The sequence below is a fragment of the Helobdella robusta genome, assembly GCF_000326865.2.
Source record: "Helobdella robusta unplaced genomic scaffold HELROscaffold_8, whole genome shotgun sequence".
NCBI classification, from domain to species: domain Eukaryota; kingdom Metazoa; phylum Annelida; class Clitellata; order Rhynchobdellida; family Glossiphoniidae; genus Helobdella; species Helobdella robusta.
In genome coordinates this window covers 1,298,144-1,323,111 of record NW_008705459.1, presented here as the reverse complement: position 1 = coordinate 1,323,111, position 24,968 = coordinate 1,298,144, and the positions used below count along the sequence as shown (strand labels likewise).

At 32.3% G+C, this 24,968-nt stretch overlaps 3 protein-coding genes across 3 annotated transcripts; 2 read left to right on the top strand and 1 right to left on the bottom strand.

Annotated features, from left to right (window-relative positions):
• Positions 1 to 1,637: 1,637 nt before the first annotated feature.
• Positions 1,638 to 4,073, top strand: HELRODRAFT_165432 (hypothetical protein; the record flags this gene model as incomplete). The annotated part of the gene is made up of 2 exons (XM_009032011.1): positions 1,638 to 1,733; positions 2,280 to 4,073. 2 exons carry the CDS (start codon positions 1,638 to 1,640, stop codon positions 4,071 to 4,073), a joined length of 1,890 nt encoding a protein of 629 aa, XP_009030259.1.
• Positions 4,074 to 16,093: 12,020 nt separating this feature from the next.
• HELRODRAFT_152537 (hypothetical protein) lies at positions 16,094 to 16,396 on the top strand (the record flags this gene model as incomplete). The annotated part of the gene is made up of 1 exon (XM_009032010.1): positions 16,094 to 16,396. A coding segment is annotated over one exon (303 nt), but the record flags the coding sequence as incomplete, so codon positions are not given.
• Positions 16,397 to 18,097: 1,701 nt separating this feature from the next.
• Positions 18,098 to 22,881, bottom strand: HELRODRAFT_165431 (hypothetical protein; the record flags this gene model as incomplete). Its single annotated transcript, XM_009032009.1, has 4 exons — positions 18,098 to 18,459; positions 20,824 to 21,109; positions 21,356 to 21,831; positions 22,812 to 22,881. The coding sequence occupies 4 exons, from the start codon at positions 22,879 to 22,881 to the stop codon at positions 18,098 to 18,100; spliced, it is 1,194 nt and encodes a 397-aa protein (XP_009030257.1).
• Positions 22,882 to 24,968: the final 2,087 nt, after the last annotated feature.

The window sequence follows — 24,968 nt, the reverse complement described above, 5'->3', positions numbered from 1 at the left end:
TTTTATCTTTTTCATTATTCTCAGTTTTCATTGCATCGTAAGTACCGAGTTTATAAAATCTATCGTAATAGATCTTCAGCTTCCTAACAGTTTTAAAATTCAATTTCGTTCGTATACACGTATTGCTTACCCCTTTCTTTATGTACTTCCTTGGATCTATTTTTTACCTTACCAACATATTCATTTCGAGTCCTAATAAAATTAATTTCGTTACTTTACTGCGTCATTTTCGTAAAAAATCTCCTTCTGTATTCTGTGGCAGATCCAGAATTTTGCGGTAAAAGGATGATTTTTTAATCCTAAAGCTGATGATTTTTATGCTAATTTCTTTAAGTTTCGTTTATTACCGAGGAGATGGTTTTCAAAATTTTTAAGTCATTGTCCTTTTTGCTAAATTTTCATTTCATCTACATACTGTCACCAATATTTATTTTATATTATTTTTATTTACTCTTACTAAATGTAACTTATACATTTTATATTTATAATTTATTTTCATGCATGTTGTTACTTTCTCTGCGTTTGACAGACTTGCAGAATAAATAAAATTTAAACAGAATCTTCGATATTTTCTTCTTTTATGGTCAGGTGAGGGGTGCATCCGTCACTGTCTCTACTCCCATCTATCAATCAATCTTCGTTTTGCGTCCAGAGACCCGGTTTCCCGAGGTAGGACTCCCATCTAATGGTGGATTTTACAGAAAATCTGAGGTGCCGCGGGTCCCCGGTATCAACAGTTCATCAATCACTTTTTTGTAATTGTTTTTAAATTTATGCAACATTTATTGTTCAAGTATTTGTAGACATTGTTTTAAATAGCAAAATTGACAAAAAGTTGTCCGTTAAGCAACATAAAACCATTTTTAGGCCCCCTCACACAAAAAATTTGTAGTTTATGGACCCTTTCAAAGTTGACTTCCCCGTCAAAACTGTCTGGATCCATCCTTTTTTCCATTCAAATATAAAGGAAAATCTGGGCTATATATATATGATTTTTTGTGTGCATTTGCATGTGTGCAATTGGGCATCTCTGTGTTTGTGAATGTTGCATACACAAAAAAATCTTTAAAAATCACCTAATTATGTGGCAATCATGTTATACTAGAATATTAACCGATGGATTATTTTTAGATATCCAAACGTGATTTATCTTGGAGTAGAGGAACAAAAAAGCTTGCCCTTTGAAACAGTAAAATATGTTCCATGGAACCGCTACACACGCAAGATCATTGGGTATTTGTTTGCTATACAAGTACGTTGGCATTCATGTAATCAATCAATCAATCAATCAATTTATCAATCAACCAATCAATCAACCAATCAATTAATCAAATAGTTTATAAAGCGCTATTTCCGTGATGTGCAACAGCGCTTTTCAATGAATTTCACAAACAGATGAGTCTTGAGATCCGCTCTGAACTTCGTAAGTGATGGAGAAGTAGTTTAAAAAGGAGGTAGGGAGTTCCAGAGAAAAGAGTTAGAAAAAGCAAACGCAGATTTAGCATTAAAACAATTAACAGTAGTGAAGAAGAAGTGAGAAAGTGAAGACGATCGTAAACCAGAGCGTTTAGGTTTTGCTAATAATTAATATATCTGATAAGTACTTAAGAAATAAATAATAAATTATTAAAAAAATAATGTGCAAAATTTTTAAATTTTTCTACATTTTATTGGTTGCCAGTGTAAGAGTACAAGATATGGAAATATATGAGAAAAGATATGGCCACGAGCAAGTAGACGAGCAGCAGAGTTAAAAGCTATACTTAAAGGGCGGAGTGTGGAATCAGAAAGATTTTTATATAATATTTAAAAATTTTACGCAAAGATTGAAATAAGCGGGAAACATTTTTAGTTATTTTCATTTTCCTTTTTTATGAAAGTTTTTGAAGTTTGAAAAATGTTGCGATAGTTTGAGAAAGCTTTAAAATGTCAGTCATTTTTGCTATATCGTATAATTTGTGGAAAATATTTAACTAGTGGACAATTAATTCAGTTACTCCGCTCTGCACTGACTTGGTTTGTTCGAATTTAAACAACATTCCTAATATCATATTCCCATGTATATCCTATTTTGGTCATATGTATAAATTAGGTAAACTTAAATTAGGCAAATATTAGAGGAACAATTGAGATTGCGATGATATATTTTGCTTTTAAAAAATAAAATACATCAAGCTTCATTTTACTCTTTTGTAACAAAAAATCAAACAAACAAACAAACTGACTTTCAAAGAAATTGTTTAATATGTTTAGCAAATTTTATTATTCATTTTTAATAGAACGGAGCTGAATACATTTATGAATCAGATGATGACAATGTGCCAAGCCAACGGTTGACACTTTTCTCTCAACTTCATCCTTACAGACTGGTTGTAAAAACTGATAACATAATTTTCAATCCATACGCTCATTTTGGTCAGTCATCAACGTGGCCTCGAGGTTATCCCTTAGATAAGATTGGACAGCCAGTACCGAGAAATTACATTAGTTGTCCGACAGATCCCCCGGCCATCGTTCAGAGCTTAGTTAACGGAGATCCAGACATGGATGCTATCTACAGGCTCACTAGAAAATATTCCGATATTAGAATCGACATTAAGTTTGACAAGTTGTCTCCATTGTATATTCATCCTGTTGGTACATTTTCTCCTTTCAATTCTCAAAACACTCTCTTTCACAGACGAGCATTCTGGGGATTAGTTTTTCCAATATCAGTGACAGACCGAGCAACAGACATTTATCGATCATACTGGACACAAAGATTAATGTGGTTGATTGGACAAAGGATAGCTTTTGGACCAGCTACTTTCTATCAGAAACGATCAGGACATAATCTGTTAAACGACTTTGACCAAGAAAAACAATTGTATAAATACATGGGTGAGTTTATGGGGACATTGCAATATTGGAAATGTTCATCAAATGTTTTTAAAGAATGCATATTACAAGCCACACGAATACTTGTTGATGGAAAGTACTGGTCGGAAGATGACTACACCCTCATTAAAGCTTGGATATCTGATCTTATTCAGTTAGATCCAACACTTGTCAATCATCCAATTGTACCAACTAGCAATGGGTGCATTGCAAATAAAAGTTTTTCCTTGATATTTCATCCAAATGAGCAAAACACATCACTTCCTCATCACCCTTTAAATAGTATTCCCCCACTGGCAACAAACGAACAAGCAATTCTAGAACAACTTTCTCATTGGTGCAACTACACTATATCGTCGTCATGGAATTTAATCAACAAAAGTGGCAAAAAACTTTCCGATATTATTTTGGCAGTAAGTATTTACGAAAATTTAAATGAACGTTTACCCGTTTATGAATCTTATTTCAAGCTTTTTTTTGAAAAAATAATCTACTGCACAACTTTGCATCCAAGTGAGCAGTTCGTCAATAAATGGAAACTAACATTGATTTTTTTCAAAAAAGATGATTTGTCTGCGTTATCCTGTTTAACAGCTATCAGTTTATTAAATATAAATATTCGTGGAATTTTTCATTTAGGGGATTCAATGTGGTTGAATGTAAATCAAAAATTATTAACAAGAAATTTTGATTCAGTTTGGCTTCCAGAAAATGTTAGTTTTGGTTCTAAGTCTTCTCCAACCTGTTCTATGAACAGTTTCAAATGTACAAAAATTAATCCAGATTTGTTTAAAAAATTATCTTCCAGCAAGTTGTATGTTGATGACTTATCTTTTAAAACATCGTCAACTTTTTCAAAAATAATGACTAGTTTGAAAAGTTTGAGCAATAGGTTCGCTGTCGAAACAGAGTTATACGTGCCTACTAATTTTCCTGTTTATTTTCCCAAAAAAAGTTTTGAATTTTTGTATGTATTGAAAAGTATAACTTCAGAAGAAATGTGGACAAGTGTAAACCAATTGGCCGCTACATTTTTTGATATCCATATTAATACAACTGAACTTATGAAGAAGCGTCGTTCAAAATCTGATGATGATTTCGACTACCTTCCCTACCTTAATATTTTCAATGAATCGAAAATTCATTACTTGTGTAATATGTTTACTAGTAAAATAAGTTATTTCAAATTATTATAATTGCAGGCTTGTTTTGCGTTATTAGGTTACATAATCTTTATTTGTGATTTCAATGGTTTTTATGTAAATACTGTTTGCTCTCGTTTCTATATCGCTACTATGCTTATCAAAACGCATTTTAGTTGTTAATTTATAAAATTAGTAAGACATTTTTATTCTCGCTCCTGAAACAAGTTAAGCTAATTTTTTTCTAACGTTTTAGATTAAACGATTAACATTTTTTTTTTGCTATGTTCAGTTGAGTGTTGGGGGTTAACTTAATGTTAATGTTGATGTACGATTGATGTTAATGCATCTTCGAACAAATTTTTAATTCTTACAGTTCGTTTTTTGGCGGCATCAAATGATGCGGTCATTTTGCAGAATATTCTCACGTTTTTGAACACTTGCTATAAATATACGTTTATTTTTAATATTTTCATAAATTTTCTTTTAACATTTCAGCGTTTAATGGTTTGCTTTTTTCCTAATTTATAAAAATGATAGGGATTTTTATGATTTAAATCAAAATTAACATGCAACATCATAACTTTAAAAGTTCTAGCTAATAAGCAACCAATCTAATACCATGCATAGCATATCATTTATTTATTTGGGCGGCGCGCTGGTATAATGCAATGCCTGCAGTGTCCTGATTCGCATGTTAAGAGATCCCCGACTATCACATGCAAACGTGTGTGATGCGTTGATTCTCGTGTGTTTATGTTTATACACTGTGTGTTTGTTGTAAGATAACCTCTGATGAATATCTAAGAGAGAATAATAATAATAATATTTTCAACAAAGAAGCAAACAGTTTATTCGACTTGTACGCCAGCAAAAGTTAATGATTTTTTTAATACAAATAATATTTACATTTTAATTGTGTCGCCCAAAATTAAAGGAAGTAAACAATTTATCAAAATAAAACAAATAATCGAAAACTTAGATGTTGCAAATATGTGGATTGAGATGAAATTGATTATCATGTCCGGGTCCGCTCCAAACTTAGCTGGTTGAAGAATCCACCAAAATGACGAGATGAAACCAGACAGATTTTTATTATGTACATTTAAGGCGCTATGTTATGTATTATTTACATAATTAGGATGACTATTTTTATTTTTGATAAGAAAAAAAATTTCGAGCTAAATATAAACGTCATGAATACGATAGAGAATGTTTTGAAGACTCATAAATTTACTATTTGGTTAACTATGGAAGCGTTATTAATTGCTAAATGAAACCTATAAAGAGTTTAGTCAAAAGGCGTTGCAAAAGCGACATGTGAGCTAGCAGCTGCGTTGCTAATTCCAGCTGTTTTTCAAACTATTTTACAAATCTTTCACGATTTTAAGCAGTTGCTTCCAGAATTTGATAGAATGTCGCCATATTTTTTATTATTTATTTTGCGGGGGGAACCAAAATATTGCAAATGTTGACGGGGAGCCAAGAAACGCCAGAAACTTTAAAAATTTCAAAAGTTCATGGTAATGTTGCAAAAATTAGGCTGGCAACATTTTCTAAATCACGTTATGTTTCAGTTGATTTTCGACATAAGACGCTGTTTTTGGCAAAAAACTGAGTTTTACTGACTTATAATAAAAGTACTGTCCACAGCGGAGGCTTCCTGTTTTAGATCTGCCACTGAATGCAAATAAATAAATAAATAATTGAGAAGCACACAAAAATTTCAAAACCACACCCAATTTTAAGAATCTAATTACGTGGATTTGATGTCAATTCCGCCAGCTGCCATAGAGCTCTAATGACATTTGTTGGAAATATAATAATCGGTGGTATAGCCAAACATTTTCAAGAAAAGGACCTTAACGTTTTAAAAAAAAGTTGACGACATAAACATGCTTAATCTATAAAGCGCTTTTCACTGATTTACTTTTTCAGCTTGATATGTTATGTTATGATTTTGATTTTAGTTTTATTCAAGTGCGGTTTTTGGTATAATAGACAAATACGCCAACTGCTTTGGGGTGTCAACGCCCAACAGAGCATTTTTTATTACGAAAATTTTGCAATGCTCATATTTAACCATAAAACACCTACTAAATAAATAATTAGACATTAAAACTAAAAAACGCAATTCACTTTTAATTGGATAATGTGCAGTTACAATCTACTTAAACTGTGCAAATGTCCGTTCTAGGCTTTTAAATGATTAAAAAAATTAACAAGTTTATTTAAAAAATAATGAGTAGATAATTTATGAATCTATCGATTAGGTTATTTGTGAAGGGATGTTTCAAATTGGTTTCACAAGTTTTGTTATGTTAAGTTATTTTGTTGAAAAGTAACCATGAAGAAGCATTATTAAATCTAAAGATATTGTTAACGTTAAAACAATTGGTCTTTCAATTGAATCATAATAATACTTGAGCTGTAACTTTTTTATTCATATAAATACTAATTTTATAAAACGTTTATTTTAAGCAAAGTGAGGTAGATCACTATAATGAAGTTGGTTACTATTCAAGAAGCTTTCATAATTAATGTGTAATAAAAGGGCATGTTGTCGTGCAGCAGATGCGCTGATAGATGTTGGTCGAGCAGGCTGGAATAAAAATTAATGGAATTAATAGAAAACATTTAAACTTTGAAGTTAAAGATGGTGATGAGATAATGTACAAAATCAGAAAAATGAATGCTGCAACAGAAAAAACTTAAACAGCGAGCCATTTTTGTAGACGCCCATAGAGTGTTATTAATAATTGAAAAATGGTCAATGTACAAAATTATAAAGCGAAGTTTTTCAACTATATTGAAAAGCATAGATATCGAATATTCACAGCTCTTAAATGCATCGGCAATGATCGTTGCGTTACTAACATTAAAAGGTATCAGCGATATCAATGCCAAAGAAGTATCGGCGATATTATCGACGAGATACTTCGATATTAACAACCCTGACGAGAACACGTAGTTTTGGAAGTCGTCCATACAAATTATACAAAAACTGACAATTCATTTCATTTGACGACTTTTTCAAATCGTTTAGCAAAAGGTTTTCTTTGTCGAAAAGCATTAAAATGTTATTTTACTTTTATATAAAATGGGTAAAAATGTGCTATAATTACCTACTAAATGTAAAAAATACCAGACAATTATTCACAAGCAGCTTGAGTTTTAAACATTCATCGTAAAAATTCAAACACGGTTGAAAGAAATCAACGTCAGTCGTCATAACAGGTGAATAGTCATCTTATTCAAAATTTAAATCGTACTAAAATTATTATAACTTTCATATGTTATGTTTACTTATTTTGCAGTCAGCAATTTAACTGACTGCAAAATTTTAATTTAATTTAAAAAGATACAATAAGCAATGATAAACTAGATATCTATTTATTAACTATATCCTAACGTTATCAACATAAATAAAATGTAACAACTTGCAATAAGAAATGATGACATCTCCAATAAATAATGATAAAACGACATCATCTTTCTAAACAGTACAGCACAACAAACAAACAACAGGCAGAGAGAGCATTCAGACAGCTGCTTTCTATGGCAATCTTGCTTCCCTTCACCGTGCGTACACTCCACTATACTGTCCAATCTATGTATGGTTCCTTATACACTCATATATATTTTGGAATAAGACCGGCACGTAAGCAACTTTAATAATCAATCAATTGCAACTATATTACTAATTACTTTAAATTTTAATTTTCCTAATAATATGATGCAATTTATTATTTAATTTATTGACAAAATTAAAAGGTTTTAAACTGTTAATCTTGTTATAATTGTTATAAAAGTAACAAATATATTAAAATAAAAATAAATTAATAAAAAATATTAAATTAAAACTTATAAAATTAAAATAACATATTGGAAACAAAAAAAACTTTTTTAGGCAAAATAGCTATTATAAGTGTTAAATTTTGAATTAATATTATTAGAAAAATATAAAAATTACAATATAGATGCTTTCCATTCCATGTTAATTAATAATATAGTTACGATTGAATTTAAAACTTATTGCATGTGTGTGTGTGTGTTTATACAGTTATTAAGGAATATCACCGTATTTTCCGCATTGTTGAGTTTGTAACTAAGTTTTTCAATTTTTCGAACAATTATTTTATCGATATTATTCAATTTATTCAAATTAATAATAAAATTTCTAATTATTTAAGACTGCATTTTTCATATATTCCTTTAAATAAAAGCTTTTTTCAGTAACCTTTACCATCATCAGTGTAATAATGGTAATTGGTTATATATATATATATATATATATATATATATATATATATATATATATATATATATATATATATACTTGGCCTACTTAATATAAGATCTGTCAACTCAAAGTCTGATATTATTTATGAATTAATCCAAGAGGGTCTGGACATCTTTGTTTTAGTGGAAACATGGCATGGTTCAACGGACAATATTTCAGTAAAATCATCTATACCATCAGGATATCTTTATCTTGATTTTCTTTGATTAAATGATCTGCGGCATGGAGGAATAATTGTAGTTTTTAGATCAAACTTTAAATATAAATTTATTGATCTACCTGTTCTAACAACGTTCGAGGCTGTAGCTATTAAAATGATCGTAAATAATAAAGACTTTGTTTTATTGGCGTTATACCGACCAGGTTCGGCTCAAGACAGTTATACATTTTTCGATGAACTCATATGTGTTTTGGAAAATATTACATTCTTAAGTTTGAATGTTATTTTAGTTGGGGATTTTAACATACACGTTGAAATAAACAAAGATCGACATACCGTTAATCTGATTGAAGTGTTTGAAATGTTCCAATTGACAAATTACATCAATGAGTCAACACATGTTCTCGGTGGTACACTTGGTTTAGTAGTTATTTCACACAATTTTGAAGTTACAAATATCAGGTTATTCCCTTGTGGAGTTTACTCAGATCATAGCTTGGTACATGTTGACATACCAATAACTCGAGCATGTAATAACAAAACTTCAAGATTAGCTAGGTATTGATGAAAATATACTGACCATGCATGTTATGAATTCACCACTGCATGGGCCTTGTCAAAGTCGAGATGTGAATCGTGAATTTGATGTTATAAATAACGAAATGAGGAAGATTGCCGACAAAATTGCGCCTCTCCGGTCTATCGAGCATAGAAGTGATCTTATGGCTCCATGTTTTGATGATGAGTGTAGAGCAGCTAAAAGATACTGTCGAAGTAAAGAAAGAAAATACAGATGTTGTTTGTCATCAGTGAGTAAAAATGAATGAATTGCTTCTTTAAAAAATAAAACCAAACTATTTTCAATAAAAAGAAATGATAACTGGAAAACGTTGATTGCTGATAGTAATCGTGATTCAATGGGTCTATGGAACGTAGTAAACGAAATTCTTTGTAAAGATAATAACCATAGCTTACTTTATGATAACGTTGACAATTGTCGGTACATGGCAACAGCTTTCTAACATTAATAATTAATTTAGTCAAAATTGATAATAATGAAATACAATTCTGTAAAAATGCAACAAACCTAGGATGTATTTTTGACTCGAGATTATCTTTCAAGGATCATATAAAAACCATATCTAAATCATGTTCTTATCAGCTTTGCCAGTTATACCGCGTTCGAAAATATTTACATCAAACAACCATGCAAACACTACTTCATGCGTTTGTTCATTCACGGTTAGACTACTGTAATAGCTTGTTCAATGGATTACCAGAGAGATTTATAGCTTTTCTTCAATGGATACAGAATAGAGCTGCAAAAATAATTGTTGGACGTAGAAAGTATGACCATGTGACACCCATTTTAAGAGACCTACATTGGCTAACAGTGAACAAAAGAATCAACTATAAGATTTGTGTGACTATGTATAAGGCTATGAACGGGTTGTTATCAGTATATCTAATAAATAAAATCTTAAAAAACCAGCTTCTTCAACAGGTGTAAAATTGAGATCAGACTATGCAAACTTACTGGCAGTGACAACTACTAAACTACAAACTACAACTAGAAATATTGCCGTGTCAGGACCAATTGCCTGGAACAGTCTTCCGCAATCGCTCAGAATGCCTAGACTTGATGATTTTAAGAGGAACTTAAAAACATATTTATTTTGACATAGAAATACTTTATCGTTTTGTACTTTATTGACCTTCACTGATTTCATTTATGTGTGTGTGTGTGTTGAAACTTTAAAATGATTAAGGCCAACAATTTGGTAGAATTCATTCAATACTGCATAATAAAATATGGCCTCGTTCCAACACACACACACACACACACACACACACACACACACACACACACACACACACACACACACACACAAACACAGATATATATATATATATATATATATATATATATTCAACTGCGAAAGTTAAAAATAATCCGCAAAAGCTTAACCAAAGATGTTATTCTAAGTTTAGTGCATTCGTTTATTCATTCTAGACTGGATTATTGCAACAGCCTATTTTATGGTTTGCTTGAAAAATCGTCATCTGTGCTTCAGTCAATTCAGAATCGGGCAGCTAAGATAGTGGTTGGTGCAAAAAAGTTTGACCATGTTACCCCGATATTCAGAGAACTGCACTGGTTGATGGTCAAAAAAAGAATTTTGTTCAAAATATCAATAATCATGTTCAAATGTATAAAGGGAATAGCGCCAGTTTATTTGAAAGAAATACCCGCACCGAAACAACTGTTTTTTAAAACTGTCTGCTTAAGGTCTGATGATAGCAACTTGTTATGTGTGCCCCAAACCAACTTGAAAATGGCGGAGAGAAGTTTCTTAGTAAGTGGACCAGCCGTTTGGAATAGTCTACCAAGTTATCTAAGACAGCCCGAACTGACAGAAAAATCATTCAAGAAATTATTGAAATCATTTTTGTTTTCATTATAAGATTTGGTTTATCGTAGCAATTCAACTGTTTTTTTCGACAGTGCTTTTGAGAAACATTTTGTGTGTAATAAGCGCTATAAGAATATATATATATATATAAATTAAAAAATTGATAGTTTTGAAAAACTAATAAATTGTTATTTAAATAAACAATGAAACAAACCAGGTTATGTAAATATAAAATAAAATATAACATTTCAATGACTGTAATGTTATGTTGTTCGATGTGGTATCAGTTTCGATTAAATTTGATTAAGACTCTCAGAAATGCAATTATTCATGATAAAATACATAACATGTTCGGCGTTAGTTAATTTCCAATTTATTTTTCGATTTTTCTAACGGTTGATCGTAAATCATATGAATATATAAACAAATGATTAACTTTAATTCTAATTAAGTTACAATCAAAGTCGCTGTAAAAACAACGACACAAAAACGGAACAATATATATATATATCTGGTAGAAGACCGAATTCTTGACAATATGTAATAAATTCCACCGATTTATTAGTATTCATCAACTTGTATTCGAATTTCTCGATTTGTCTTAGTAAATTTTTATCGACAAGATTGAGTCTGTTTAAAATTGAAGCATTATTTTTATTAACAAACATTCTATCAAAATTATTGAAGATAAACCGTCATCATCAGTGCATTTTTTATAAATTTATTAATTAGTATTATTACAGTTTTAATATTATTAAAAATATATACAAATAAATTCAAAAAAGAATCATGAAATTGTAATGAAAAATTTTAATAACGAAAAATTTTAAAATTGTTTAAACGATAGTTGTCAAGGAGGCAAAAAAAAGCGTCCAAATTGTAAGACGCGAAATTAGTTAATTCATTATTATTATTATTGTTATCGTTATTGTCTTTATTATTATTATTGTTGTTGTTGTTGTTGTTGTTGCTGCTGCTGCTGCTCTTGTTGTTGTTGATGGTGTTGTTGTTGTTGTTATTATCATTATTGTTATTATCATCATTGTTAGATTGCTGGTTGATCCGATTAACTTTATTGTTGTTCATTCTTCGAGTTGGAAGTGTTGTTGTGATTCGTTGTTGGATGTTGATGGAAGGTTTTTCAGATTTGATGAAAATGGCTTCTGCAACTCTTAGGTTGTAATGCTGTTGATTGTTGTATAGAATTTTTGTATTGTTATCTAAAGGTTCCTAGTTATTGGGGTGTTGTGGAAAGTTTTAAGATGGTTTTTTATTGCACAGTCTCTTTTGTGCAAGGTGGGTCTACGCGATAGTGTTGTAGTAGTCATCCTATATAGGAAGTTTGAAGACGCGCACAGAGGGAAGTGCTGTGAGGTATATATATATATATATATATATATATATATATATATATATATATATATATATATATATATCTATATATATATATATATATTACAAGTCAATTTATACAGCGCTAATTACAAAAAAGAAAGATCTCAAAAGCGCTCCCTAAAATAAATGAACAAACAAAACATTAATCAAACGGAGACAAAGACATTGTTAATTTTGCAAAAATAAATGAGTCTTCAGCTGCTTTTGAAACAAAAACAAAGATAGATCTTATTTTCTTAGAAACGCCGGTAGACTGTTCCAAACCACCGGTCCAAATTGAACAATTTCAAGAAAATTCTAGTAAGGAAAATTGAAATGACTAACTTTAAATTGGTTAATGCCAACAATTCGGTAGAATTCATACAATACTGTATAAGCTCATTTGCTCGCATGTGAATATTGAGCAGTACACATCAAGTCTTTTAATAAAATGAACTGAAAGGTTGAAGCTGCCCTACATACAAGCAGACACGTTACCTACCTTATGCATATAACTTCGTACACAACTGCATATACACGCATTTAACGGAAATAAATTTTGGATGATCAAAAAATATAACTGCTACCACATTGAATGTTTAGAAAAAAAAATTTTTAAATTAAGTTATTTATTTGATAACTTATAAACTCAATTCAGACGTGTGATAGATAACTTATTAATTAACCGTAAAAGAATATAATAAAAATTCTCACGCGTCGATTGTTAGTCAACCTATACAATTAAAGCGTATTTTCAACAATGACACACGTATGCAAATATGCATCAATGTTAATGCACTTTTGCTTGTAATAGGTAGGCATCCTTTTTTGTTTGAACCAAGTACACTGTGAGGCGTGGCTTGCAACTCTGATTTATTGAGCCCACCCTGTTGTTCCAAATTAATGTTTTTATTTTTTACAGAAATTTATTTATTTATTTTATTTATTAACGTAACTGACCAGAGGGCCCAACGATCCATTACCCAGTCTGACCAAAAACAAGATAAATTGTAGTTCAAATAAATAAAATGGCAAATAGAAAATAAATGGATCCTTGAAAATAAATGTCATTATCTCGATCTTACTGTTCAGTTTGTCATGTATACAGTGAATTAAAAATTGGAAAGAAAAGTAAGATACATAATGATTAATGATTAAGCCGACAATTAATGATAAAAAAAAATTAAATCTTATACGGTAATACAGAGTAAACAACATAGAATTGTTAAAACGAAATGGTCGTTGATAAGCAATTTGTAATGGCGGATAAGCATTTTATAAAAGAAAAATAAAACTAGTTAAATCCATCGATCAATAAATCAAAAATTTGCTAATATCGGTAGCAAGTAATTTAGTCTTAAAAACTGTAAAAGATGGAAATGAAACTACTTCTTCCGGTAAAGCGTTCCACATTCTGACAATTCTGTTACAAAAGAAGTTTTTGGTGATGTTATTGTTGTTGGTTGGTTCACTTTGCTTATTGTGATGACCACGAGTTTTTTTTATTACTCTTCAAAAATCAGGATCTGACAGATGCAGAAACTGTAACAACATGCAAGGCAGTAGAACGAAATTAAACAAATAAGTGAGTAAATAAATACAAAAAGTGAGGAAGAAAAATGTTAAAACATGAAATTGAAATAAGTTAGAAAAAAATAAATAATAATAATAAATATATTAAAAGAAAAGTAATTGACAATGAAATATAAAATGAAGTAACGGCAAATTAATAGACTAGATGATGACTTAGTGAGTTAATGAGGTAATCGATAAATAAAACTAGATCTGTGAATGATAAATGTTGGTGCATTTATTTTTATTTTTAATTATAGTAAATTTGCTGTTTTTGATCAGATTTCTTTTATTAAGTTATGATCAACCTTATTTAACTTGCTTGTTGGGAACAGATGAACATACTCTTCTTAACTTAGTAATGGTACTGAGCATTCATTAGTTAAGTTCTGAAGCCATTGAGGTTTAAGAAATATGCATTTGGCAACAAAGACAAATCTCTCGGGAAAAGCTAACAAACATTCAGTTTTAAGCTGTTTTCGAAAAATAAAAAGTATAGTAAATTAAATGTTTTTATAAAATATTAAGTAATTTCAAGTTCATAATGATTTTTATTTTTTAATAAGTTGGCTGGGGTTAGGGAATGCTTGTTGAATTAATGTTTATTGGGTTTTTTAGACAAGTAACAAATCTTCAATTTTGTCTATTATTTTTGCTACTCAAATTTAATTTTTTGGGTAATCTTTCACTTTACATTGGTTTATCTCAATGTATTCAAATCACCTTAGGATCATTATTTAAAAAATGGAAAAAATCATTGGACACAATTTATGTGTAAAAGTTAGTGGTTGTCTGCTAGAATAGTGAATAATGTTTATGCATCATTCTTGCTGCATAAACATCGGTATTGAAATTCTGTGAGATATGTTAGAAAGAGTTAGGGTGACCAACCAATAAACCATAAATAAACACAAACTATTTATGTGTAAAAGTTAGATGTCTGCTAGAATAGATTGATAAAGATTACCAACCGATAAACTGATGTAAAGTGAAAGATTACCAATTTTTTTTTGATCCTATATACACCTATCCCCTGATTTACACAGCACTTGTTTTACACGTTTTCTCTTTTACACGGTTTTCCAAATAATTTTTTTTATTTTTATCGCACTCTACTAAATGCTACTGTGATTAAACACATGCTTGCTTGGCTCAATATGAAGAAGTTTACAATGATCTTACAAAAATTTGAAGCAATTGTTAATAACGGATTTTATTACCATTTTTCATAATGTAAATATTTTTGCTTCAAACATCGATTCGGCACAAAGAATTTCGAGTGATGAATGTGAATTCGAACTTTTGATTCCAAAAAAAAGAATGAGAGTAATTTTTGACAGTGATGAATGATAATAAAACACCTTTGGTTTTATTTTTTGTTTTTCTGTTTAATTTATTGTAATTAAATAAAAAAAAACAGTGTTTCCGTAATTTATTTACATATATTACCTGTCAATGCATTTTATTTTTATTTCTGTGTATACCTAAAAATATTGAAAAAAATCAAAACTGTTAAATAGCAAAATTATGCATTTTCTGCAAGCTTTTCGATTTACACGGTTTTGACTTGAAAATTTTTAATTTTCGGTTTACACGTTTTTTTCAGGAACGTATCAACTGTGTAAATCGGGAGATAGGTGTAGAATTAACCTTACTTGAAAAGTTGACTAGTTGTAGTCTCATTGATCAATTATTTTGTCAGAGTTCAAAATTAAATTTTGTGTGATATGTTCTATTGATTTAAAAATCCATTCTCACTACATTAATACATTGAGTGATATATTGGAAACATTTAATCTTTCCTTTTTAGTTTTTTGGGGTTCACTAGTTGCATTTTACGTCCTGGGTATGACATAAAACTGCATCCACGCTGCCTTGCGTGCTTTTGAGTGAAAGGCTAGGCCCACCGCTTAAAACTGGTGGTTGTCGTCAGGATGGGTGTCCGGATGTAAAAACTTTTCCCCAAATTATTCCTATGCCATCACAAAGAAAAACAACGGCCCCTAGTCCCCAGCAGGCCTTAAGTGGTCAAGGGGTGCCAAGAATCCCTGGGAAGTATGCAATAGCGGAGGGATGTTGCAGAAAAATTCAGAATGGCCTCTCTATGGTACTTAGACTTGGAACGCTCAATGTTGGATCACTGACTGGCCGCAGCATGGAAATCGCAAAAATGCTCGAGCGTAGAAGGATTGACATCTGCTGCCTTCAGGAAACCCGATGAAAATCGAATGGTGTCTGTCATGTCAACTCAGACAAAAAAAAATATAAACTATTTTGGAATGGTCAAAAGACGGCCAAAAATGGTGTTGGGATTTTGGTCAGAGAACCGCTAGCACAAGAAGTACTGGATATTAAAAAGATTAATTCACGTCTCATGTGGATCAAGCTTCGCATAGAAAAGCAAACAATGATTATTTTTTCTGCATACGCACCACAGACAGGCGAATCAGAAGAGATGAAAAATGACTTCTGGACTGCATTCTCTGACACCATCTCAACAATACCAAAATCTGAAACAATCCTGATTGGAGGCGATCTCAATGGCCACGTTGGAAAGAAAACAGATGGTTTTGACAACGTACATGACGGTTTTGGCTATGGAAAACGGAATGAAGATGGCAACCGCATCTTTGAGTTTGCTGAAAGTCACGGGTTTTGTTTACTGAACACATATTTTAGAAAGAGGTTGGAACATCTCATAACATACAAAAGTGGGCCATCAGCCACGCAAATTGATTTCTTTGCTGTCAAGCAACTACACCGAAGGCTGTTCAAAAACGTCAAAGTTATACTTGGCGAATCATGTGTCGCTCAACATAGACTTCTTGTGGCAGACCTGGTTGTCGAACTGTCAAAACATAAGTCTAAACAAATGCCTCGGAGAATCAAAACGTGGAAGCTGAAAAGCAATATTCATCGAGAATAATTTCAACAGATTGTCGCCACACAGTTAGACCACCAATCGTAAGCCAGTACAGATTGGGGTACATACAAAACCGTTTTAATGAACGCTGCAACTACAGTTTGTGGGAAAACTGGTACAAAACGTCAGCATGAACGTGACACTTGGTAGTGGAATGACAGTGTACAAAATGCAATAGCTGAAAAGAAAGTTGCATACAAGCAACGGCAAAAATCAAAGTCTGTAGATGACCACAAAATTTTCCGTGAGAAGAACAACTAGGCTCGATTCTCAGTCCACTGTTATTTATAACTGTGATGGAAGAAATCACAAAACCGATACGCACTGGTGACATTTGGAATCTAGTATATGCTGATGATATCGTTTTAACAGCCACGTCTGAGCAGAATGCAGCACAGATGTTTGAAGAATGGAACACCAGACTCGCCGATCATGGATTCAAAGTCAACATCAGCAAAACCAAAGCAATGAACACTGGTGAACCCATCCAATCCACAGCTACTGGACGATGGCCCTGTTCAGTTTGTAAAGCTGGTGTAGGTAACAATTCAATCAAGTGTCAGCAGTGTAATCAGTGGTGTCACAAACGTTGTTCAAAAATAATTGGTACTTTATCTAAAGTGTCCAATTTTGTTTGTCCTGCTTGCATCAATCCACAACAACAAATTCGAAATAGCACTGTTTTTGAAGCCATTAAAATAGAGAAAGTCACATCGTTTCAATATCTAGGGGATGTTCTAGATTGTACTGGAACAGCTGAAGCTGCCGTTCGAGCATGCATACGTGCAGCCTGTTATATGGTGCAGAAACATGGCCAATGACAACCAAACTGGAACAACAACTTCAACGAACCGACATGAAAATGCTCCGATGGATGCAACGAATTAGTCTGAAGGACCACATCAAATCTACCGAAATCCTGCGTCGTGCTGGTTTAGATGATATAAAGGATGAATGCCGGCAACACCGTCTGCGGTGGTCTGGTCATATCAAACGAAGTGGAAAGAGTGCCATAACTTCTCTTGCAGATGTTGAAGTACCTGACACACGTCCCAAGGACCGTCCAAAGAAGTTCTGGTCGCAAACAATCGAGCAAGACATGAAAGCTCTAAATTTAAATGAAATGGATACAACTGATCGTCTAATTTGGCGCAAAAAGTTGATGGCAAAGAAAACAACGTCCTACCTCGGGAAACCGGGTCTCTGGACGCAAAACGAAGATTGATTGATTGATCTGTGAATGATAAAGTTCTAATGAATATTAATATGTTTGATGGTGAGTTAGTGAGGTGATTGATAAATAAAAACTAGTTCTGTAATGATAACTTAGTTTTAGTGAGTATTAATAGGTTTGAGGTGTCTTGTGATGAAGGTCTTCTCCTGGTATGTAGATTGGGAGACGACTTGATAGTTATGTTTGTGCTGACGAAGATTGTGTGTTAGTAGAGGATGGACGACGTAACTGTTGTTATTTTCTACTTTTTTGAACAGCCTTGAATCGAGTTTGTTGAATATCTGAGTGACGTTAGGATATGATGCAGGTAGATAGTTGAAGCGAATTAGTTTTTTGATGAGAGATTGTAGTTGCTGTAGTTGTTGTTGTGTAGCAAAACCAGACCAGAAGGGAGCTGCATATTTGATGCGTAAGATGATGAGCGATTCAGTGATGTCGAATAATTTGATGCTTCTGAGACCTTGTGAACGGAATGTTTTGAGTGCGTGAAATGTTTGAAAACCTTTTGTGATGATGTGATTGATATGAGGCGTTATATTGAGCGTGGAGGTGAATGTGATGCCTAATATTTTTAATTGATTTGTGCGAGTGATTGATGGGTGTTCTGGAGGTAATGTTATTTTTTTACGGCTATTGTGAATGATGAGTTCGAATAATTTATTGAGATTAAGTGACAGGTTGCATCGTTTGACCATGAAGTTAATGAGTCGAGTTCTGATTGGATGGTGTTTGAGTTAGATGATGGGATGATAAGGTAGGTGTCGTCAGCGTATTTGATGATTTGATTAGAGCTATGAAAAGTTTTGAGAGTAGAAGCATTGATGATAAAGGTCCAAGGACAGAACCTTGACATACGCTAGAGTTAATAGGTAGAGTAGATGAAAGAGTAGAGCTAAAATCAGCTAAAAACTGATCTTGTAATAGTGGTTTGATGTATAGATGGTTGAGACATGGATAGATGAATGACCTAACGATGAATTTTTCTAGAATACGTGAGAGTATGGGGGTGATAGATATTGGGCGAAAAGACAAAGATTGTGAGGGGCAAAAATGATCGTTTAAATCTGAGACGACAAGCTTGTTTAATAGTTTGTACACAAGACACAAGTCAATAATTGCTCTGCAATGTTCTAAAATTTGAATTCCAGCAGCGTGCAATCGAGACAAATACGGATGAAGGCGAACTGAAGTAATGGCTTTCGTGAATCGTCTTTGAACACATTCCACTTTGCATACTTGATATTTATAATAAGGACTCCAAACGGATGAACAGTATTCTAACAAAGGACAAACGTAAGTGCAGAAGACTTTGATAATTAGCTTTTTATCTCTTGATGTGAAACATTTGCTGATTAGACGAGCACGAGTAGAAGCTCTGTGCGTAATATCGTTGATATGATGATTAAATTTCAATTGATTATCGAAGGTTACGCCCAAATCTTTAAAATACTCACCAGGCGTTAAAGCGTGGTGATCAATTGAGTAATGATGTACGGCTGGAACATTTCTAGATGCTGGCAAAAACGAGCACAGAGAACATTTGTTGGGAGAAAGTGGTAGCTGCCACCTGTTACTCCATACAACAATGTTGTCGATGACCTGTTGTAACTGTACGGAATTTAATGAACTGGTATATAATTTGATGTCATAACCAAAAAGTAGCATTGATACAGGGTTTGATGAAATGCAATCCTCGATGTCGTTAATGAAAATTAGAAATAGAGTGGGTCCCAACACGCTTCGCTGAGGAATACCACTAGACACTGCAATGGAATTTGATAGCCTATTTTAAATCCGAACGATTTGAAAACGGCCATGTAAAAAAATCAGCCATCCACAAAAGCAAGCTACCAGACACCCCATAAGCCTTTAATTTACAAACCAGTTTGACATGAGAAACGGAAGCGAATGCTTTTTGGAAGTCAAGATAGACTGTGTCGCATCTTTCCTTTTGTTGACGAATCAATAACAGATCGCTTAAAAATTTAAGGAGGTTGGTAGAAGTTGATCTCGCAGGCAAAAAACCATATTGAAAATTAGTGATTAAATTATTATCTAGCAAGTGAGATAATATTCTTGTTGATGATTTTCTCCATAACCCGGCATGATGAACAAGTCGGTGATATTGGTCGGCAGTTGTTTGGGAGATTGGTTGGACCTTTCTTATGAATAGGAGTAATAAAAGCTGTCTTCCATTTTGTTGGTAAAGAATTAGTTTTAAATGATATGTCAAATATTTGACACAATGGAAGAGTCAGGCTTGATGCACAAATTTTAAGAAGAATGTTTGGTATACCGTCTGGACCTACTGAAAATGTTTTTTTACAATCGTCCCAATTTATGCTAGACAAATAATCATTTAAACAATTGTAATCAGCCCTGTTGAAATCTAGAAAATATGTTTTGTTGAGCGGAACAATACTTGGTGGCTTGTCGATGGTGTAATTGATTTGAAATGTTATAATGTTGTGATCACTCGAGGCAAGCGGACTAATAACATCCAGTTCGGCTAGTAAGCTGGTATCATCCGAGAGTACCAAGTCCAAAATATTTTGACCCCGAGTAGGTAAATCAACCAGTTGTTGCAGACCAAGTTTGTTGAAGAGTTGAATAAAGGAGTTGTAAATTGAATTAATCGAAGATGAATAATTAGTCCAGTTAATAACTCTCTAATACATTGGATGCTATCGATTGTATAATCATCAGCCAACTTGTCATAACCACCAGGACGATAGTATAATATGAATCGGTAATTTGTAGACGATTGGGTAATATCAATGGATATTATTTCAATATGTGAATATTTTGATGATGAAGGTCATACCGCGATCTTTTCTAACAAAAGCGTAGCCAGGCGGTAAGAATATCTCATCAGGATCATCAGGGGGTAGCCATGTTTCGACAACAAAAAATATATCGGGATCGTAGTCCAACAAAAATAAAATTAAATCGTTCTGCTTGTTTTTTAGACTTTTGGTGTTGGTCAAAGCCATTCGAAGAGGTCTGATCTTAACGAAAGGGCTGATCTTTTTTTGGTCGTCCAATTTGATTTTGTCACCGCTTAATTTTGGAAGGCGTCGTGCTTGTCGTTTGAGAAATGCTTGCTTGGCCTGTTTTCTAGACAGGTCATGATTGATGAAAATACTTTTTGTGTCGGGCGATGAGCGTAGCAGTCTTGTTGAGGAAATCAGATCATCAACTGCAGATTGACCGGACAATGTTGCACAAATTTGTGAGGTGCCTATACGAAGCGTTTCTATTATTTGTGGTTTCACCGTCAAATGTTTTTCGCACAAGTCCAAAACTACCTCTCTGTCATTAACCCCAGTTTGTTAAACAAGGCCAGAAATAATTACATTGTTGGCCCAATGCTCTTCATCTTTCTTCTCCTGTTCTACTGTCCACAGAGCCTTTGTCATTTGCTCAATCATTGACGTTTCGTTGATCTTCAGCATCTGAATTTGACATTGGGCAATATTGGTGCCCAATGTGGACATGGCTGTGTGGAGCTGATTCATCGAATCCGTCACTGCATCAGACATGCTTCGAACCGCTCGCTCAAAACTATTGCTGAGGGCCTCCATTCGAAGTAACGTTGATTCGAAGAGTTTGCTCATCAATCCTTCAGAATGAGCCATTGATTTGCGCAAGTTTTCGTTTGACCTTTCGATGACTCTTGTAAGACTAGAGTCGAACTTCTCAAATATTTTTTCAAGATTGGCGTTGGATAGTGCTATCACCCTTACCAGGTTTTCATTTGACTTGTCTAGAATTTTAGTAACAATATTCTCAAATGACTCAAAGGAAAAAGTTTTGGCCAAGTTTTGGCAGCCTGCAAGACGTCATTAAAGCTAACCAACGTAAAACGTAAAAGATGAGAATTATTGAAATTGTTAGTAATATTAATTTCATGTCAAAATTAATTTGGGTAATAAATTACTACGAGTTTACTTGAAAAAAAGCATATTATTTATAGGAAACGATAGAAAATAACTTAGAACGAGATAGTTTAAAGAAAAATAAATGTTTGCATCCATCCGCCATTAAACCAAAGATCAAATCAAATCTTTTAACTTAATAAAAATTATTTAAATAGTCATTTAATATGATACAATCTATAAGTCTTTCAAAACAAAAAATCATTGTTGATTAAAATTTAAAAAATTTGTCACATAAGAAGTCAGAATTACATTTTTTTTATTATTTTACACACATGAAAAAATCGATTTTATTAATTTGATTGATGTTTGATTAGAATTATTCCGTTTGAAAAACATATCGGTTTTTGTATTTGTTTGACTAAACCTGAACAACTTAAATTATTATTGTCAACCTTAAATGATGATTCAAAATAACTTAGCAAATGAAATTCTAAAATAATAAGTGCATTTTTTTATAAGAACAAATTTTTCATCAGAACAGTATTTCTTTTACCTATGCCGAATACCGATATTTTATAACAATATGCGAGTTCGGCAAAGCTTTGCTGTATACACTCATTCCGTTAATAAATAAGCGGTTTAAGCACACAAACAGTCAAGAATGGCAATAATTACATAGATGTTCTAATATTTTGTCGGGTTTTGCTTCATTTGGTTTAACAGATTCAGATACTTATGACTATAAGATAAAAACGTTCTCGCAATCACATACAAGTTTCATGTTTTGCACAACTAGATTATTTAAACAGGCTGCGCTTATAAAAGCATGCATGCATTATATTTGCCATATTTTATCATTCACAATAAATAATCACAGAAAAATAAGGTATGTACAAAGCGAGCAGAATGTATTGTATGTATGACTTTGTACATTGAAACGTCCTTGCATATTTTATATTCCTCATAACTCTGCTGCTCAAGTATTCAAGGGATGTTGTCATGCATAATGGGAATCTATTGGATGTGATTGTTATCACTTTCTCACAAGTAATTCAGTTGCATGATTTTTTGGTGCTTGCTCCTTTGTAGGCTATGCTGCATAAATAGGTGCCATTTGTTGTGGTGTAGATAGTTTTGTCTTGTTAGTTATACTAACGCATATTACTTACTTTACTTACGCAATTGTATAATTTTAAGTATGTTCTCAAGTTGCTAACTGACTACAACTACATCATTGGCTGGCAGAAATTGTAACAAAATTGGAACTACAAAACGCAAAAATTTACCAGGTGTAGTAGCAGTAGTAGTAGTAGTAGAGTAGTAATACCAGTAATGCTGTTTTGGAGGTTATCCAGCGAGCATGCTGTCAGGCATGCTAGCACAGCTGAATCGTTGATTGCTTTAAATTTGCTAATTGATTGTGCCTCAACAAGTTCATTTGGTAATTAGTTCCAAGTATTTGCGACTCTATTGAATAAATAATTCTCTCTGTCTCTATGTCTGGTTAACTCTTTAAAATATTTCAAACTGTGACCTGGTGTTTTGGTTTTGACTAAGCTAAAACGATTATTTAAATCAACTTTGTCCAAATTATGCATGATTTTAAACAATTGAGTTAAATCTCCTCTTTTTCTTCTTTCCACCAAAGTTGTTAATTCTAATTTTTTAAGACGATCTTCATAAGCTAGGTATCTTATAAATGGAACCAACTTTGTTGCTCTGTGCTGGACTTTTTCGATTACCTCGCTATCACCCTTTAGATCTGGGGTCAAAACTGATACTGCAAACTCAAACAGTGGACAAATAAAAGTTAGGTATAAATTAGGAAACAACTTATGATCAAATTTCCCGAAAAAATTTATTATTCGACCAAGCATTTGGTTTGCTTTGTTTGAATGTGAATGAAAAACAGGATGTCTTTTGTTTCATTTAAAATAAATTTAATTTGTTTATTTGTATTAGTACAAACATAAAATCACACTTTTTTTTAGTTTTTTTTATATCTTAAGTGCATTCATATAGTCATGCATGGATCTTCACTCTCAAAAAGAAATAGCCAAAATTTACATCTAAGCAGAATACAAATGAGCAAAGACTCCTAAGTCCAAAGGTCTAAATCGAGATTAAACAAATTTAAAATAAAAACAGCATCATCAACAAAATGTTGCGTTTTCAAAAGGTACATTAACAAAATAAATAGTGAATAATGACATTGGCATAATAATTAAATTGATAGTTTTCAAACTAAAAATCTATTTTTCAATCAAACTTCATCATTTGTTATCAGAGGCTTTATTTCAGGTTTGAAATGGGGGGCCAAACTTATATGGTTTATGATGGGGCACGTTCACCAAAAAGCTTTAGTGAGAAAAATTGAAAAACGAACTACAAACATGTTAACGCCAAACATTCGTTAGAATTTAGAGAATATATATATATATATATATATATATATATATATATAGGGAAATCCTCGACAGCAACACCAAAGTAATATACCAGAACAGCAAAGTTAATCTTGACAAAGTCAATATTTCCCTATATATACAGCAAGCAGCACTGACGATGATTCATTCGGAATCGAAATATGGCCGTATTTGCAGCATGAATTCGAAAAATAAGTTTATTTTGTATTTTAATAAACTAAACGTTCACCAAAAAACTTTAGTGAGAAAAATCGAAAAAGGAACTACAAACATATTAACGCCAAACATTCGGTAGAATTTATAGAATATTTTAAAAATTATGGTCTATTACCAACATTTACTCGAAAATATATATATATATATATATATATATATATAAGTATATATTTTTTTTACGTACAGTATGTATGGATTATTATAACGCACGCTACGTTTGAACATCCAGCCCTGCGTCGCTTGTGTGCATCTAACGTACATCCGTGATTAAAGTGAATTGTATAACTGATTATGAAGGAAGGCCTTGCGTACATCCATGTTCGTGCTGTGTTCATTCTGTTTTAAGAACGTTATCCTAAATTTTAAATGTCGAATATAGTGTGTATAGTGTGAATTTTTTGCGATTAAATTCAATAACTCATCGTTAATCGAAACTGATACCACAT